The 19,665-nt window shown below is 39.9% G+C and overlaps 1 protein-coding gene across 1 annotated transcript in view; it reads right to left on the reverse strand.

Annotated features, from left to right (window-relative positions):
• Nucleotides 1–2,500: 2,500 nt before the first annotated feature.
• Nucleotides 2,501–19,665, reverse strand: part of PPP1R1C (protein phosphatase 1 regulatory inhibitor subunit 1C) — a 53,209-nt gene continuing 36,044 nt past the window's right edge. The window contains 1 exon segment of the mRNA XM_064660693.1: nt 2,501–2,951. Within this exon segment, the coding sequence (XP_064516763.1) occupies nt 2,863–2,951 (89 nt within the window). The 3' untranslated portion in view covers nt 2,501–2,862.

Here is a 19,665-nt window from a genome sequence, read left to right on the forward strand (position 1 = left end):
CTCAATCCCCTGTTGATTTGTTTACACTAAAACAAAAAACGACATTAATGGATTTTTGTGTTTGTTTTTGTCTGTGCTTGGCGACATAAACACATGGGACAACGATTGACCATGGACTCCCACAAAGAAATCTACATCCTGGAGTGCACCTATGAGGAGTTCACCATGCTGTGAGACAAACAGAGCTTTCAGTTACATGCCAGAGCATACGGGAGGCTCTCTACCTAAGGCTGTTGTTCTTAAATGTCCGCAGCTGCACCAAAACCCAGCAAAGACCTATTTTAGTAAACAGACTGCTTTTCCTGACCTTCCTCTCTGATATCCACACACCCAAACATTTCTGCCACAAGGCTCGCTGTCAATACACTGCAGTATTTCAGCTCTGTTTCATGACAAGTACTTTCCCTATAACTCCACTTTCTGTATGCCTCACACGTGGAAGATTAGACAAACAGAATTTCTGTTTTAAGCTACAAAAGGCGGATGTATAAAAAATATGAGCATCTTGACTTTGTTGTTCAGATGAGGTCCTACCATCAAATGATGTCAGGGTGGATCCATAATAAAATCTCTGCAACAAGTCCTGCCCTTTGCCAGAAATGAGTTCCTATACTCAGATATGCATCTTGCATAAATTTGTGTAACTAAAGAGAGAAAGAAATGGGCTTTTAACATGATAAAACAAAGGTGGAATTATTAGACATGGGGAGATGATAAGATCTGGATTTAGAGATGTATCTAAATATTGGCATGGCTATCTGACACTCTTACTGGACTATGATGATTCATCCAGATCACAAATTCTGTAAAATAGAATTGTTGTCCTTGCACTGCTGCAGTTATAATTCTGGAAACACTCAGATCCAGTTCAAACTAAATCTGGTTGGGGTTTTTTCCCTATTATTTTTAAGGTGTAATCATACTCAGGTCCAACAGTCATCCTGAAACAGGGTGTTCAGTGATGAATTCTCCAAGCTCTTATCAGGTGTTTTGTGTGTTGCCTTTGAAATGCTGAGATTCCAAAGTGTTCAATACCTTTTCCTGGTATCAGCTGTTATAAATCATGTACATGTTTTCATTTGCCCATAGGTCCTAGAGAGTTCTCATCTGGAGCCTGTGGGTACTAATAACCAGCAAAGAGCCATTAATATCCAAAGTGCTTTATTAGCTAGCAACACAGAGGGAGGGTGTGAGGTTAAACACCAATGACTGATTCACAACTTGGGAGTACTGTGGCCGTGAGCAATTATGTGAAGAGCCTGGTGCTGAATAAAAGCAAAGCCATGGCAAAGCTGGGACTGGAGCCCAGCTCTTCTTGCTGCCATTACAGTCCTAACTTGGGACTATTCAAACAGTTTCTGAAGGGTCATTTCCATCTTTTTGTTGTTTGTGACATAAAAAGCTCCCAGTCCTCTAAGTCCCATAGCCGCTTCTGTATAACTGAAGAGTCCTTCTTTTAGTCCTTCTTGCATACCCTTGCTGAGCTGGAGTCATGGATCCTGCTTGCAATGTTTCTACTGAAAATGGAACCAAAGAGGACAGATACAGAGACACAGATGGAGAGAAAAAAATGGCTCAAATATAAAAGAACACTTGTTGACAGATCCTGTTCTCAGCAAGTCTTTGTGGAAGACCTCAAATTAAAAGTGAAATCACCGTGCAAGACATAGACAAAAGGCTCTGTGTTTTCATATAAGTAATCTCTTTTTTTTTTTTTTTTGCTAGCTCAACCCTTTAAAAGAGACTTAAAGCAGGGGAAAGTTAAACTGAGGGTAAAACTTTGTATCAAAGGCAAACAGTTAATACAAAATGACAGTGAATTCATTAAAAAATTTGCCATTGATAAAAAATGGAAATAATCTGTTAGGTGTCACTTTGACAAAACATGTTTTTCCTTCTCCACCTTATTTCATTTTATGCCATAGAGTTTGCACAGTCTAACAAATGAAAAGGTTGGTATGAACCATGACAGACTTCAACCATAAACCTAGGGCTCAGACACAAGTTAAATTTCTGCAGCTTGATATGCTGTCACTTACTGACTGAAATTGTGACAAATGCAGGCAGAGAAGGCTGTAACTGTACTTGCTGCAGGTGATGAAGGTGGATATCGGCATTTCCCGTGGCTCAGCTGGTGCATGGAATCCTTCTTACAGCTCCCACATGCCTGTGTTACCTCTGACTCCCAAAGTGAAACCTTTTCTAATGCCTCCAGATAACAATGATCTCGTGTAAAGAGAAATCATTTTGGCTGTTGGACTAGGCAGCCTCGGACCAAAAGCAAGAAAAGCACTTTAAGCGTCCAGGGAACACAGAGAAGAGTGTCTTTGCATCCTTCTACAGACAAAGAGTCACCTCTGCTTACTTTGTTACCTTCTTTCTATCCACATTACTGCAATTAACTCCACCAACATTGGCAAAAACTGCCCTTAACTGAAAGGATCATTTTATATGAACATTTCTCTGTGCACTAGACAAACCCTCTGTACAATAGACAGTCTTGTCGAAATTAACGTATTATTTATTTTGCACATTTTAAATCAGTTTTATTTACAACAAGCCTTAGAGTACAGCTCACACACAGTAGTTAAGCTCTGGCAGTACTGATGTCAGGTAGCTAACACATTTGCAGATTACATTTCTAAGTCATAGAAAATGAAAGAAAAATGACTTTAAAATAACTGTTTTATCTTCAGGTATAGGGGTCACAGGACACGTTTGCAGGTGTCTGTGAAGCCCATTTGAGGGCACTTCCCAGGGAGCCCCAGAGGCACATGGAGCAGGCGGTGGAGGGTCTGGCACACGCACGGCCCCACAGTTCAGTTACTCTCTGTGATGGGGCTCGAGACAGCTCTGCCCTGGTTAATGGCCCCACTCCTCTTCCCTTTCACCAACTCCCTCTTCTTCTTCTGGAAACACTGAATCACTCTGGCTCTTCAGATGCTTAATCCCTGAAAATATAAAAGTCACAATTAAAGTTGTGTTTTTTGGTTTTTGGGGTTTTTTTGTTTTGTTTTGTCAAGGAAGAAAGAAAGAGAAAACCAAAATAATGGCAAGTTAAATGCCCATACTGACTCCCCTTTACACAAATTTCTTAGTTCAAATAATGCTATGGTGTATTTATAACAGAAATGTTCTCTTCCTTGAATATAGGTTCAAAACAGTATTTGCTTCTCTTTTTTCCTTTGAAACCTTTGATCAGATTAGTGTTGCCCACCTCAAGCAAGTGAAAAGTTTTCAAGGCTTGGACTGTATTCATGGAAATTATTCTACCAGATTTCATCTGGAGCCTCTTTGTGAGACTGATCTGAGGAAGGTCATTGCTTGCATATGATGCCGTGCATGATCCCAACTTCCCGTGTGCATCAGAGGTGTTCTCCAGTGTGCCTTCCCACAGCCTGCCCACCACCTGCAGAGCTGTCCTGGTGCAAAGAGAGCATTACACCTGACAGAGAGGACACTGCTAGCACCAAAGCCATGACAGGATTGGATCATTTCTTACATAGGGAATGTGTTTTTCTGACCTCCAAGTACCACGTGGGGCTGGGTGAAAGGGTTTGAGGAAAGTTATGAATTACCTACTGCTGACTGGTTTCAGCCAACAAGTGAAGTAAACTCTATGAAAATTAATCAAACTACAAAGTAATTTTCCATGTCTCATGTTCAGTACAAGCAAGCAGGTCTCAATGAATGGGCCAAATCCCATCTTCTCAGCTCTGCCTTGTTGTGATAGAAGAATTCGAGCAGGAAAAGGAAGCAACATCAAGCTAAAACGATGACAGAGATGACAGACCGGAGATGAAGGGTTGTTAGTTTCAAAAGATTTAAAGAACAAATGCACAAGAATAACTTCTGAGCCCCTAGTTTTTTAAAAACAAAGTAGGAACATAACTGTTAATCAAATACATGATTTCAACAAAACATAAGCCTGAATTAGGGTTTTTTGGTGTCATTACTGTTGTAACATAAAAAAAGTTTGGTTTCATTGAAGATCATACATTGCTCTTGTCACCATTTCTAATTGTCAGAAAAAAGGCTTCCCTTTTGTATCACTTCCTCTCTGTGACGAGGAGAATTACATCCTAGCTGCTTTAGACAGCAACTGTTAGATAATCAAACACCCCACTGTGCACCCTATGAATTATAGCACTTGTAGGGGCAGTTTTCAAAAAGGTGTGCACCCTTACGGGATACAGGGCAAGATCGAGATTACCTCTAATTATGGGTAAGAGCAATCGATGATGGTCTATGTCTGAGAGTCAGGGAGCCACTGCCATTTAACCTGAAGGTTCCTACATTTCACTGTTTATGTCCACACCACTCCAAAGTATGGGATAGATTCTTTCCATTTCTATCACTTGAAAAAGACTTCAACATAAGTTATTCCAGTTCAACAAAGTTACAAGTAGCTGAATATGGTATCTTACAAGGGGTCATACAACAGCCAGCTCCACTTCTAACAGACTCTGGATTCCTCTCACTTTTTTCTCCACACAAATGACAGTACATGGTTCCCTGGGAAACTGTTGTTCAGATGTAAAACAAGCAAATACATTAACACTCCCAAGCCAAAGTTCTTATAAGTGTGCCCTGCAATAATCAAACCATTTCCAATTAAGCACTTTGGTGCTCAGCTACCACTGAGCTCTTAGCACCCTCTCTTTAGCAACACCCTTTAGTAAGGCAAACACTTTAAATATGATTTCACCTAACTATAGGTTAATGGACATTTGTTTCCAAATTATATTGTGTTTGTAAGGCAAATTTGTCTCCTGTTGTTTACTCTGCACTAACAGAGCCATTTCTTGCACAATTCACAGCACCCTTGTGTCACTACTCTTCAGTATTTCAGACAGGAATTGCTAGGATCCAGAGTGCATAATTTTCAAAGATGAGAAAGGGAAAGTTAGGGACAGAAAAGAAGGCATGTGATATACAGTTAGTAAGATGAAGCTTCATGGAATGGTATTTTTTGTAGAAGTGAAGACTTTTGGTTATGTGGTTTAATTGCAATATTAAATATGGAAATTGTAGTAAATGGAGGGAAATTACATCAGTGAGCATTGCCCATTGACTTTCTCATAGCAAGTAGCTATCAATCTTATTTTATGATTTTTCCTAACCTCCATTCTGCATCCTGCCTTCAGCTCTGCCAGTTATTTAATGCCACAGTGTCACTTGGAAGTAAAGACTCACAGGGCTTCCTGCTCTGACCAATAAGTGCATGGCTCAATGTCTTTATATATATGCCTCAAGATGTTCTGACAACATCAGGTTGACAGAATGAACTGATCCTAAGTATGGCATTATGAAATAAGGTGCTCAACTACACAATGAAACAAGTTAGCATGAATCAACAGGTAAAGAAATTCCTGCCAGTAACATACGAACATGCATGACAGAAAGTGCTGGTGGCTGTCCTGAAAAGACACATTTCATGCACAATGCATCAGATTTTTACAGTGCAAAAAACTGTTTGGGGAAATAAAAATACTTAGTTAAATTATAGCAATCATACTCTTGGATTAAAAGTGTATCTAGCCACATCACATTGCAGTCTGGTGGTCACTGATGAAGCATGATAATAAAGATGAGCATCAAATACAGATTTTAAGATTTTACTCATAGCAAAAAAACAAACCAAAGAGAATATTTGCTGGGGTATGTGGGGGATATTTAGAAGATATTGTTTGTATGTAAAAGCACATCCAAGTTAGAAATGTCAAGTTACTGGTTCCATGTAATTGCAAATAGGGAGGACTGCAAACGTTGATCCATGGAGTCATTTTGTCTCCTCAGTGTCCCTTATTCTAGGCAATGGGTAACTGAATTTGTGGGCACCCTCACTTTCCTGAAGTGCTGTGCCTGCGCTGCCCTCATGCTGCTTTGTTTCTCTCACTGGATGCCCTGTCCTGCTCTCCCTTCCTTGTGGATGGGGCTCACAGGGTCCCAGCCATCTCATGGGGCTGTTCCCCACCTCCTCTGCACCTGGCCCAGTCACTGCTCCACAGTGTCACAGCCTGGCTGCGGCTCTGTTCTTCACCTGGGAAGTCTGACAGCAAAAAGCCCCTTCCAGACCAAACAATGCCCCTTCTAACCACACCCTGGCAACCATTTCGTACACTCAGTGTGTTCAAACTCACCTTCATGCTGCTTTAAAACAAAGCCTGTCTGAACATTTCTAAAGCCAGCTGGAAAAGCATTGTTTTTCCTCAAAGGGCTTATATTTCAGAGTAGGTAATTTAATCCAATTAATGCTGATAAGTAAACCCATAATTCCAAGCCATGTTCAGCAGCCATGCACTAATATGATTTGAACTGGTAATTCTTTTTAGATGAAGTCACTGCCTCAAATCATATTTCTATATTTCTAGATATTTACAAATTATGAGTGTAAATGGGACAACTTTCTGGTATTTTTGTAGTCACGTAATAACATCCATGCTGTTTCATCATCAGCTGTCTTTTTGCTTCTCTCCATCTAACCAAAGCACCAGATTAGAAGGCTAAGCAGTGTCACAGGATATGAAATAACCAAGTGTTCCTGAATTAAGTAAAAAGAACTAAAAAATACTCAAGTAATTAAAGCAGCTCTCCATCCTATTTAACACTTCTTCCTTCACCCCACTTCACTGCCCAAGGAAGAGTGTTGACATTTACTAAACTCAGGATTGAAGTCTGGTTGGCAGCTTGAATTCCCTGAAGTTTGAAGGGTATTTAGTTTTATGATTTGGAGCTGATCCTCTCTCTATCAAAAACACATTTCCAGATTTTCAGGAAGCAGAGAAAGGGAAAGCTGAGCCACATACAAAACAGGCTGATTTTCAGCATTTCAGGACTCAAATCACTTTGAAATTATCATGCAAACAAACCTGGCCAAAGAGGATAACAGTCAAATAAAAATGTCTATTTTATGCCAATGCTAAATGGATTATGCTCTCATTCCTTCAGCAAAAATGAGAATATCAAAAGAAACATCATATATTCACACAACTAAACAAGAAAAAAGACAATGCTTTTTAGCAGTACATTTTGTTTTGCATTTATCAGTCAAATACATTTTGACTTCTCTGATATGTCTCATAATTTTTTCCCAACTGAAAAGAATTCTTGACTTAAAAAAACCAACAAAACAAACAAACAAACCTCTAAAAACCTCACAAAAAAAACCCAAACCAAACAAAACCAAAAAAAAAAGGATTGGAAAAAAAAAAACAGGAAAGAAAAAAAAAAGAACAAAATCAAAACCCAAAGGAAACAAACAAACAAAACCAGAGTAAAACTCTAAAAGTAATGTCATAAAAATCAGCCTCCAGTACAGGTCTTTGGCTGAGTGCAGTGGAAGGCAGCTGTGAAGGTGACAGAGCTCAAAGAGCTGATAGGTCTTCCAGGGCAGCCTCCTCCAGGCATAGGGATAGCCCATACTGATACAGGATAACAAACAGCTGTTTCAGATCATGGGCAACTTTGGAGCACCTAACAGCAGCCTGCCTGTACCAAGGAAAGTTACCTAGAAGAGGGATATGTCTGTTCATGAATTGGAAGAGAGTATATTCTGACTGGATATAAGGAAGAAATTATTTCAATAAATGTACTTAAGCACTGGTGTGGTTTCCCAGTGAAAATGTGAGGTTTGTCTCCAAGGAGCTTTTCAGTACTGAACTAGACAAAGCCTTGAACAACCTGGTTAAATTTGGTGCTGATTCTGCTTCATGCTACAGGTTGAACTTTGGACTTTCCCAAGGTTTCTTGCAACCTAAATAACTATATGGTTTTATGAAATCAAAACTCTGTAAATTCATTTTACAGTTTATAATAGTGTCTTAATATTAACTGTGTGATTGAAGGCTACATTTTGACCCATCTGGAAGCGTAAAATGTCTCCTTTCTCTGGAAAAGAGATGAAGTGTCTACTTGCACCTGTCAGAGTGTTTTCAGGAACAATGTTTCTCTTCACTCCTTAAAACCGTGGGACAAGATTAAATCAGTATTTCTGTACTGATTTTGGAAAACATATAAACTCATAATTAGGTTATGTAGTCCATTTTGATCTATATATACATGTATAGGAGCAATACATTGTTCCCAAACACAAGGGATGAAAATAATGACATTAAGGGGTTGCACCAGATTAAGTGCTAGTGTATTTCCAAAATCAGTGAACACAGAGCACCTCTTGTATGTGACAGATACACCTGTGAGACAAAATCTCACATGGAAGTCACACCCAAGTCATGACCCAGAGCATAGAAATGTAACAGAAAACATGTAATTTCCTGAGATGGAGGCTTAGGAGCTGGCTGTCCTCTGGAGTGAGTCCTGGCACACTACTGCCTGCTGCTGAAATGGCTCATCTTCCCTCTGGGGTTTCAGGGGCAGATCAATGTCTCAGTCACTCGCTACCTGTGTGTGGTGCCTGAGGATGCTGACTACCACTGTAGTTAAAAAAATATGCTCATTGCCTGCAGATGTAACAGATTAAAGAAATATACTGTAGTAATAAAACCAAAGCCTATGCACTCTGTCTCTAAAGAAATCCCCTTCTTGCTCAGCTAAGCATCTGCACAATAGAAGCAACACAGACTCTCAACACTTCACAAGATGTTTTGCCAGATGCTTCCAGAAGCATCCAGTGTTCCATGCGAGGGAATGTGCTCCCTTCTGCTGATCATTGCCAGCAGGACAGCCCCAAGACTGTCCCTGAAATGGGTGCTGCAGTGCAGCTCAGACAGGCACAGCTCAGCCTCAGATTTGGGAGCACCACACTGTGAAAAGCATGAAATCCTTCCTGCTCTTGCCACCTCTGGCAGAAGCTGAGGACCATCAGAGCCCACAGGAAGAGCTGCCTGGCAGAAACCTCCTTTGACAGAAGATGAGGAATTATTAAACAGTTTTCCACTCTGTGACTTTCTTTAACTTAACAGAATACAACATAATCAGCCTCCATTCTCAGCATTTTCTGTTTCATAAAAGTTTAGAAAAAGCAGGTTTAGTCATCTTCAAATGTTCATTGTCAGGTACATGCCAACTACACTGCCAAATTTACTTAAATGTAAGAAGTACATGTCTTGTCTTCCCTCTGCCCCATTTGGAGCAGGTAACAGAAACACAGCTGTCACCACTGGTCATGGAAAAACTCAAAACTTACCCCCTGCACACATACGCCCCAGGCATTTTGACTTTCTTGATAAAAAAATCAGTTGTTTGGCTGGAAAAAAATTAAATCCTACTATATATTTTTTTTGTTTTAAACAGCTGAAATACAGAAGGACATATATTCCATCCTAGAGCAGGACAGGAAACAAGTAAGAAAAATGCTGCAGTTTCCCAAAAACCTATTTTGAGCTTTCTCTTGTTTTCTCTTTGCATAAATGACCCGATATCTATCTCCTTCATCTGTACAATCAGTTCCTGAAACCTTTAATCCATTTTTACTTAATTAAGTCATTTAGATAAGCTCTCCTTGCGTACAAGTTATAATTCAGTCTTAAGCTTTTGTTAGTAATGCTTAAAAACCATTAACCCTGTCCTCAACCCTACTTGCCTCCCCAGATGCTGTACAAGTCTTCTTCCTCCACTGTTCAGCTCACCAAAAACGGTGCTCGCTGCTTCCACCTTATCACCTCTCCCCTCCCCCATCATCCACTTCCTTTGATCAAGTTACCCTTGGAGCCACTCTGAAAGCTTTCTGGCAAAAGTGTATAGTGGTCTCTGTCTTCATGCTTTCCAATTTGTTGATGTCTTTGCCTCTAATACTTCTTTGCCCTCGTTCTTCTTCACTGTTCACTGTTGTAATATTTTTCCCTTGCCATTCTCTGAGAGTCATTCTTCCCTCTCTCCAGTCTCTGAGGACAGATGGCAGAGGCTGCAGGTTTTTTTCTACTCTTAAAAGTACTCCCAGTTTTCAACCATGTACTTCTCAAAGACAAAAATACTAAACACCTGCATAAAGATTCTGACAGATAGAGTTTGTTACTTCTGTCCAAATTAAAACTCTAGACTACATTTTTCATGCAAACTTGTGGAAGTCTAAGATGTTATCTCAAAGTGGTCAAGCTCTCAATTTTCAGTCCTGTCCAAAATGTTCATTTACTATCAACAACACCATCATTTTTTCATGAGATTAAGGCTTACAAATTTCTGATTTCCAATCTTCTCTAGGTCCCCATATCCAATTGTCATCTAAGTCTTGTGCATTTTTCTTTCTTAACATGTCCAACATGGTCTTTACCATTTATCCAGTCATTAAAACTCTCCTTATCCCGGGGTCTTCACTACTACCACATCTCCTTCTCTAAGCTTTATAAACATACCTTTGCTCCAAACACTCCTTTCCCCCTGGAGTTCCCTCCATTGATTCATTCCAAGATATTTCAGACTAACAGTGGCAATTTATGCTTTCAAGGAAAATTAAGTTTCTTCACATATTATGAGCATCATCCACACTCAAATCAGGAAATTATACAGTTTGGCTGCTCAAATTGCTAGACTTTTAAATTAGTATTTTCTTTCTTTCTCCTGCAGTTCTGAAGAAGCACAACTACCAGCCTCCATGACCACTTCCAAATCCTCCTTAAATTCCTCAGTTGTGGAATTTCAGAAACAACCTAAGAACATTTTTGTTGCCATAACTAAGACAGACTGCTGCATTCCTCCCTAACACTCTCTATTCGTTCCTGGGTTTGATTGCTGTACCCTAGCTGGGATTTCCCTGGTGCAAAAATCAGCTCCTGTTAAATGTTTGAATAAGGCTTATGTGGCACAGACCTAATCCCTGATGTGGGTTCCTGGATTAACATCAATATGATATGAAAAGAATTGTGATCAGTGGAGGATTACTGAGTATGAACTGAGCTGGACGATGGCTGATGTTTGTAAACAGAAGATGCATTTTACATACCCTCCCTTGTGTTTCTTCATTCCCGCCTAGAAGAATGGCTTCAATCTGACAACCTGGCAGCTATTATTTCATCTGCTGATGTTCAAGTTCAATAATCACACCACATGACCTGTGGCAGGAGGCTAGTCCTGCTTCCAAGCAGACCTGGCAACAAGAGCAGCATCTCAACCTCTCTAAAGGGAGCAGCCCTGGTGTGTCTCAAGACAGCCCTCTCTTGGGTGGTCTCTGAGTACCCGCAGTTCAAAGCACTAAAAAGTTTTCTGTGACATGACAGGAATAAAACACACAGATCCAGACCTTGACAATTTCTATATATGTGAGTGAGTGAACAGAAAAAACATGAGGGAGAGAAGACCAAATAAAAGTAAATAGATGTGGAAAATTTTGCTTTACAGATGTTGGCAACTGTGAAAAGTCTGCTTGACATGGCCTTTGGAAGTTTTCCAAAATTTGGGTTGTTCTTTGCTGAGAAAAATTGAAAAATGCTGCACTGTGGAACTGTCTCAAAGGACTCTGAATGGTAATCATGTCTATCAGCTTTTGTTAACCAAAGTATTATGGAGGAGTAAAACTAATCACTTGAAGTTTGATAACCAACATTCAGGAGTCACCCTTTCTCCAGTGGGCAACAGGTCTGAACATAATCAGGTCATTTTTTATTAAACAGGGCTTGATCCCGCTCCTCCAGAAGTTAATGAGATTTTCTCTTACTGTTTTTAAAGGAAGAAAAGTTAGCTTTTGCAACTGATTATAAGTTCCAGTTACAAAGAAAAAAACGCAGCTACTGCTTACTTACAATGAATGTATGTAAAATACTATAAATTACGGTTGTATGTGGCTTTAAAGTTTGAGATATGAGATAAACAAAGTGACACAGACAATAGGTGTGCTAGATATTCTCAAACTCCTGCTTAGATTATCCAAGAAAAAGCAAAGTCAGGCTGTCACTGTCATTTACAGCTAATAGAGTCTTCAAAGGCCAGCGGACATGGTGGATCTCCAATGTTTAGAATAAAAAGAATGTAGAGCACCAGTGTGGCAGTTTAAGTTATGCTGACATTTTAGCAATCTATAAATCAGAAAAAAACCCCGTGTGTGTTACATTATTTTATACCTAAGCTCAGGCTGAGAGGGAGAAAAAAATTCTCCTGTGTGTTATGATTATGAGACCAAGATATGATTCAGCCTTACAATTTCGTCTACTTTTTTTTCTCTCTGATGTGCATGACTAAATTAAAACAAATGATCTGAAGCACTGGCAAATACGATAGGTTTATGTAGGTCACATACCTGATCTGAGCAGATCAGATCATCAGCACATTCAGCAGGTCACCATGGCCCCATAGATGTTTGTGAATGTTCATTTGGAAACCCAGCAACAAGGACTGACTAATTTTCTAAATGTCTGCTGGTTGCTACTAACTCTTCTCTTAGCTCCAGTCATACAAGACTCAGTTGTCATGGTGAGCCTTTTAAATGACAAATGTTGAGGCTCATGCTACTTTCTCTCAGTCAAAAGGCTCACTGTTAAACTATCACAATGAAGACTGTATGAGAGCAGCAAAACTCATGTTGTACATGTCTGGCTACTTTCCATTTTGTTCTCTCAGACAGCACTTTCCACTCCATTTTTCCCTCTTGGAAGTGGCTTGAAGCAGCACTGGCTCCATAAGAGTAGCGTGAAGGAGCTTCTTGAGCACAGAAAGGCTTTTGTTGGTCCTCCACAGGCTGGCCAGAACATGCACCAGAGAGAGGGGTCAGCTTTGCTGTTGCTGAAAGGACTGCATCTCCCACTTACAGCAGCCAAAAGAGTAAACAGAGAGGCTTTTGTCGCCCCAGGCAACTTCTGCTAGTATGTAAACATCTTGTTCTGCTTCCTTCCTTCCTTCCTTCCCATGCTAGCCCTCAGACTGCAGAAATCAGCCAGTCTTCAGAGTTCAAATGAAGAGCAGAAGCTCCTGCAGTCAAACAGCCAAGTGGGTGTTTCAGCCTATATCAATCTCAGCCCAACATTAATTACCCTTTGGAAAGCCAGAAAATATTTCTTAGCTGATTCTGTGGAGGATGGCTCTTTGTCAACTACCTCAACAACTTGATCAGAAAAATGTGCAGAGATGATTTCCACATGGGTAATGAATCTGGACAGTACTGCAAGGCTCCACTCCTGCATGGTTCCGGTCTGACTGGCAGCTGGAGGCTGAATCAGGAGGGATTTACAGTTTTTTAGCTGACATGTTTTCATCCCAATTTTTCATAGCTCAGAGATAGGCTTAGAGCTGTTGATAAGTGTGCTTGAACTCAACCAGCACAGGCAGACCTTCAAAGGTGCTGTGCTTTGGCAGGTCCTGGGAAGCTTGTTAGATGGTCAGAATCTCCTCTGAGAAGGCAGCTGTCTGGAAGGCAAATTTTACTGGGCAATGTGTTTATTTGCTGGAATTGCTAAGCCCTCACTTTTAACAACAGCACCACTTTCAGTCAGGCAGCTGTCTGCCTAAGAGTAGGTCAAAATCACAAGACTGGTAGAATTTTTCCCTTATGTCAAAGGATTATTGTAATTCCATCAATAAAAGGCCACATTTTCAAACCTGAATCATAATAAGAGAAGCCAAAAGCTCTGTTACTGTCACAAAGTATGCGTTAGAACTCACTGGCCTTAAAAGTTTATGAGTAGCATTTTCTAAGTGTAGCTTCTTTAAGTTAAATCGTCTTACATTTTCCTAGGCCACTTCTGTCATGATTCTCCACATGCTTCTACAGGATAGTTTATGTATCCCGTTGGAGACACTTTGTAGGCTGACTATCTTAAAATAAGCCAGGAGGCTAAAAGTGGGAAAAGGTTTTACAGCTAAAAAATCACATCAGCAAAGACTTAGGAAAGCTGATGCCATATGAAATGATCCTCAATATTTAGCTACAGCAGGTAAGTCTGTTTAGAGGTAGGGAAAAGACAAATTTTAGTTATACAGACTGCTATGTACTAAATAAAACCACGTTATTTTTCTACCTGCTGTAAGTAAATATGGGAAAAGTTAAGAATAATTAGAAAAATCTGAACTTTCATGAGAAGTCTTAACTTCTGCATTCTAAAATATATGCCATCATTCAACCTAAAATATGGATGACGTGTAGAATTATGCTGAAGGCTGTGCTTTATGCCAGAGGTTCAATTATATAAAAATAGTGGTCCTGTCCAAGCCTTGAAATCAGGGTGTGTTTACAAAAGGGGTCCTCCTCTTGTTTCTAGGAACAAATGCTTTGTTCACAGGTACTATTCCTTGCAGAGGATTAAAAAAAAACCAGTTCTGCTCCCAATATGTCAATATATTAAATGGTAATTTATGTGTGAGAGAGGGAATTGAGTGTCATAGCAGTTTCATTTTCTCTAATCTGTTCCTGACAATAGTGGCAACCAAGAACATTTTAGCTTTTTTTTTTTTTTTTTTTTAATTTATTTGTACTTCCCCAGTTTTTATTGGGAAATCTCTGACCTGGTCTCCTGGCCATTTCTCTTACTACAGCACATTTATTCAAGACTTCATCTTTTTTGATACAAATCAGAAACATATTCTTGTCCCAAACTCCAGTTGAGGCCGTGCAAACCAGTCTTCGAAGCAAATGTCTGAGCATTTTTAAGGGACTTGATTTTAGCAATTAATTCTTGGGGAAAATGCTTTATTAGATAACCTGAACTGAAGGAGACCGAGCTTTTTGGATCTTAGGTTGGCTGAGACTTGCACCTAGTTGGGATGTGAGGTACTTATGGTTGCACTTGACAGAATAGTAGCACGACTTTTTCTTTGCACCATATGTTTTATCTTCAAATGAAATGCCTTCCATTCAAATGGCAATTTTCATTAGGGTTAAAAAATACATTGCCTGGCAGAGCTCTGTCTATGGTAGGGGGAGATGAACCTGCTCAAAAACTTGCAATGAAGGCAGTGTGTGGTGCTGGCAGTGCCTCAGATGCTGAGAAAGGCTGCGACAGCTGGCCCAGAGTGAAGTAGGCCCACTGCACACTGCTGTTCTGGCAGCACACCTGCCAGAAGAGAAGTGAAAAATGAAAATGCTGCTTACCTGCAAAATTCTGAGCAGTAGGAACAAAACATAACATTTTTACTTGTGATTCACTTACAGTGATTTTCTCCCAAATAAAAAGAAATATATGATATAAGCTCCAATTAGTAAAGCAGGGAATGAAACCTTATACAGCAATATAACCTCTCAATGTATGGCAGAACCACTGATAACAATAATACCTGCCTTTTTACTCTCCAGCCCAGCCCCTCCATAACTCTTTTTTTTCCTGAGAAAATAATTTTGTAGGTTCCATTTTAAAAAAACAATGACAAAACCAAATGTACATAACTAAAGGAAAATAGATCCATTCCCTCTGTGAAAAATGTGAAACACCCTAACTTTGTGTTTGGTTGGGTCTCTGGATGGCAAGAAATGGGTTTTTTAATGCCAGGGACATTTATAGATGTAGACTTCAATTGTGTGAATTGGACTCTGTACTGTTTGTACTGCTCAGCAAGCCTTTGCACTGCAATACCACTGCAGGTTGTGCCCCTTCAGGCAGGTAAAGTTTGCTTAGAAAGTTTCTCTGCAAAACTTAGCTAACTTGTGTAGGAAGTAATGTTTTTATGTCCTAAATATGTATGGAATTCTGTTAACTATAAAAGGTAAGCTTAAAAGTAATATATAAAGAATAGGGGCAATATTAAATACCACAGCAGTTTTGAGGAGATATGAGACAGTTAAGATCCTGTCCAGATTGGAGAGCTGTCACTGGATTATCACTCAAGGACCAATAGTTACATTTAGATCCAGTCACAGGTCAGATGTAGACAGAGTCTGGGATCAAATTTTACCAAGATTTTAATTATGGCCCCTTAGAATACGTTATTGGAAATGCTCATCTTTACTTACATGGGGCCAGTGCCACCACAATCTCATCAGTTTTGGCCACGCTGCCTGGAAAAGGTTTTTGCTCAATAAAGAATTATTTTGGAGAGGTTTCTTTTTGATTTTAAGTACAAAAATATGTGATTCTTCTCCTTGCTGTAATAATGACAAATACTGTAAAAATGTAACAAGGTCAAAGCTATCCTTGTTTTACCTCTGCTTCCTAGGTCTTTTTTTCCCTTGTTTTCTGCTAAATGCTGTGACAACATAAGAACTGTCCCCATGGGATGTTCAAGGGCAGCCTGGGCTTGTAGCTAAGCACAGATGTCTACCCATCTTTAAGTGTTTTAATGTCAAATGTACTTGCTAGTGATTCCTTACCTGGTCAGCAGAGAGACTTTCAGGGCCTGATTTTTCATTAGGTGATCTATAACAAACCCAGAGTAACTCCATGCTTGACTTGGTTTAAGCAGGATGCATTCATGCCAGAGCACTTATAAAAATGACAGTAGCAGACTTTGATAGCTGAATACTTGCACTTCCTTGGAGCTGTACAATTTTTGTTTGTTCACAATTAGAAAAAACCCCTGAAATTTCACAATTCCCTTTATGAAAAAAATAAAAGGAAAAAAACCCCACCAAAACAATTAATATTAGCAATACCAAACCATGCAGTTTTGCTTAGTTTGTTAAACATAAATATCTAGACATGCTATAGGAAAATGAATTTGATTTTTTTTACACATTTGAAGCACAATTGAAATTAAGCTTTTTTCATTCAAAACCTTACTGAAAAAAATGCTTTACAAAACATTTTCATCTCCCCATGAGTCATTTCCAAGAAGCTGTGTTTCAGTTTTCTTTAGGCATTCTTATCTGACTTCAGCATTAGTTGACAGCACTATCCAGCTGCTTGCTTTTTCCTGGACAACTGCACTGTTGTGCAGTTTTATATTATATATATATATATATTTATATATAAATATAAATATAATATATAAATATATAAAAGTATGTTTATATAAAAAATATACTTTTTTATATTTTGGCTGAAATGGGGATTTATTAGGTCAAGAACCCTAAACAGTTGAGAAAAAACTTAATGCCACATCCTTAGGGGAGACAATACTTGATGGAGAAGGGGCCGCTCTAATACTGAGAAGCAGAAGCCTGAGTATGTGATGGGGTGAATGAAGTCCTGTGTGTAATGACTTAGAAGCTTTTGCTTTTTCATAGCTTCTTATATTTCATCTCCAGGCCTGGCATGGCATCCCCAGCATTCTTTTCAGTTTATATTCTGGATCCATATTTTCTATTTTTGTTATTCTTTTTGTGGCTATTATTTCTTTCTGTGGTCTGGGGCAGATACAGAGCAAAATTTGTTAATGGCTGATTTCAGTTTCTTGCTGAATACACTGTGCAGCCTGATATTTTTACAGTGAGGATGAAAAGCTTTGCAGCAAGTTTTCAAAAAGAAGACAGGAGCCTATGGTATGAGCTATGAATCGAGCCAGCTTAACTCCCCAGGAGTATTTCTGGAAGATCAGATGCAGTCTCCCTTCTGTTTTCCCTTGGTGCTGGAGAGGTTTTTGTCATTTTAAGAGCTAACTTATTAGAGGCCTACAGCCTACTCTAGTCTTAATTCTTGCTTCTGAGACATTTTCCTAAGACACAGTATCACCCAGACAAACTGACATGTAGAGAGCCCTCTTCCAGAAGCAGGGAATGTCCTTCCATAAAATATGTCACCCACTGGACTAAAGGGTGGAATTCAGATATAGGCAACTGTGGGATGATGTTTTCATTGTGTTGTCATATACTGTTTTGTGAAAGGTTTACAAGTAAAACTGCTATTGAGTCACAGAATTGCTGTGGCTGGAAGGTACTGCCAGGGATTGTCTAGTCAACACAGGGTGGGCTGGAGCAGGTTGCCTAGGACTGTATTCAGTCAGATTTTGAGTATCTCCAACGGTGGAGATTCCATAAGTTTTCTAGGCAACTTTTTCCACTGTTTTACCACTGTCACGGTAAAAAGTCGCAAAAAAAAAAAAAAAAAGTGCCTATCATTATTGTTTCATAAGATATGACTGTATTTATATATAAAATTGCATCTCTGGCAGATAGATTTCCTAATTTTCAATACTGTTTCCAGTCTTCAACATAGGATTTTCCAAAGAATCCATACTCCCAACTACCAAATGCATGCTGGCCCCTGAGAACCCAAGTCTTGTAGGCTAAAAACACAATAAAGAGCTCTGTACATTGATCTCCTCTGGCTGCCCTGAGCAACCATTAGCCCAGGTCCCCAGATTTGTCTGTGCCAATTAGCTCTCACCCACAAAGCTCCCAGTCTGGTGTAGGAACCAGCTAGTGATCATTTTCACTGGGTGCTTTGGATGACTCCCATGACTTGGGAGCATAAAAGGGTTTGAGGTGTGGATGTGGGCTGTGTGGAGCCAGCTGGCCTCAAGAGAGAAGAAAACTCTTGGGCAAGTGCAGCTGTGAGATCTTACGCTGACGAGCACTTCACAACTCGACTGCTTACCTTGTTATTCTAAAAAATAAACTCTTAGGACAAGAAAAGCGTGTCTAGTTCCTTTCTCTCATATAATAGGTTTGTAGGTTTTAGATATGCTCAGAAGCCTTGATTTTAACCTTTTGTCCAATTACAGCTCTTCAGACTGAGTAACCAATATACCCTGCATGAACTCATCATTTTGACCTAGTCTGAGACTATGCAAATATTTTCATTTGCTGGAATCTTCTCAGATACACCAGCCTGCTCTGAAGGAGCAGGGTCAGCACATCTCCCAGTAGGTTTGTGCAGCTGCTTGTGGGGGCTGAGATTTGATGTCATAGCTGGAGAATAAACACCATGAGGTCCTGCAGTACACAGCAACTTTCAGAGACTTAGGTGGGGTCCTCAGCAACCTGAAACTGAGATGGGAGACCAGCCTGGACAACCAGGTGGCTTTGTCCACCAGCCAGGCAGGGTGCTGGTGGCACCAGGGGCATGGGGAGCTTGGCCCCATGGAGCTCGGCTGCCTCGTCAGCAAACCAGCAGCAAACAGCAGCAAAGCAGGAGCAAATGGGCAGGTGCTGTTTACTCACTCGCTGGGGATCCTGTTGGAGAGCCCACCCAAATGCAGGCTGATGCCTTTAACCCTTAAGAGAGGGTTGGTGATCTGTTAAATCCCAATGCAGCTGTCAGCAGGAAGGGGAGGAAGCAGATATCCTGGTTAGTCCTAACCAGGGAATGAACTGTGATCAAACACACACCCTGGTCAGCGAGCAAGTGGGAAGGGGGATGGGAAAGCAGTGACTCTTTTCCACACAACATCGGATCAGAAACACCTTGTTGGTGGAGAACAATTCTCCAAACTGTCCAATCACAGAGACTTCAACTGGAGATAGAGAACAGCATCGTTTTGCTGCAAGGAACAATTTCCACAGAGGAAGGGTACAAATCCCTTGAGTCAAGGGAGACAAACTACAGTGCAGCAATTTATGGTGTTTTGCACAGTCCTATAGATAGATTTTCACATCCTTAAAACAAATGTGAAACAATTTTGTACGCAATGCTTATGCACAACCAGAGTGCTTCTCTGGTACACAAATTCAGTAAAATCGAAGTCCTAGCTTAGACAGTGTCTCTGATTTTTGGGAGAGGAGAAAAGAAAAGAGAACAGTGAAAGGTTTAGTTTGACATCTTTAGTAATATTTTAAATTTGAAATATTTTAATTTTAAAATATTCAGCTAATGGACAACGGGAACCCCACCAAATTCTTATGTTTAACTATTTTGATTGCTTGCAAATTAGAAACCAATGTTAAGGAACCCATAATTCAACGTAAAATGC

Source organism: Pseudopipra pipra, chromosome 7 (genome assembly GCF_036250125.1).
Source record: "Pseudopipra pipra isolate bDixPip1 chromosome 7, bDixPip1.hap1, whole genome shotgun sequence".
NCBI lineage: Eukaryota > Metazoa > Chordata > Aves > Passeriformes > Pipridae > Pseudopipra > Pseudopipra pipra.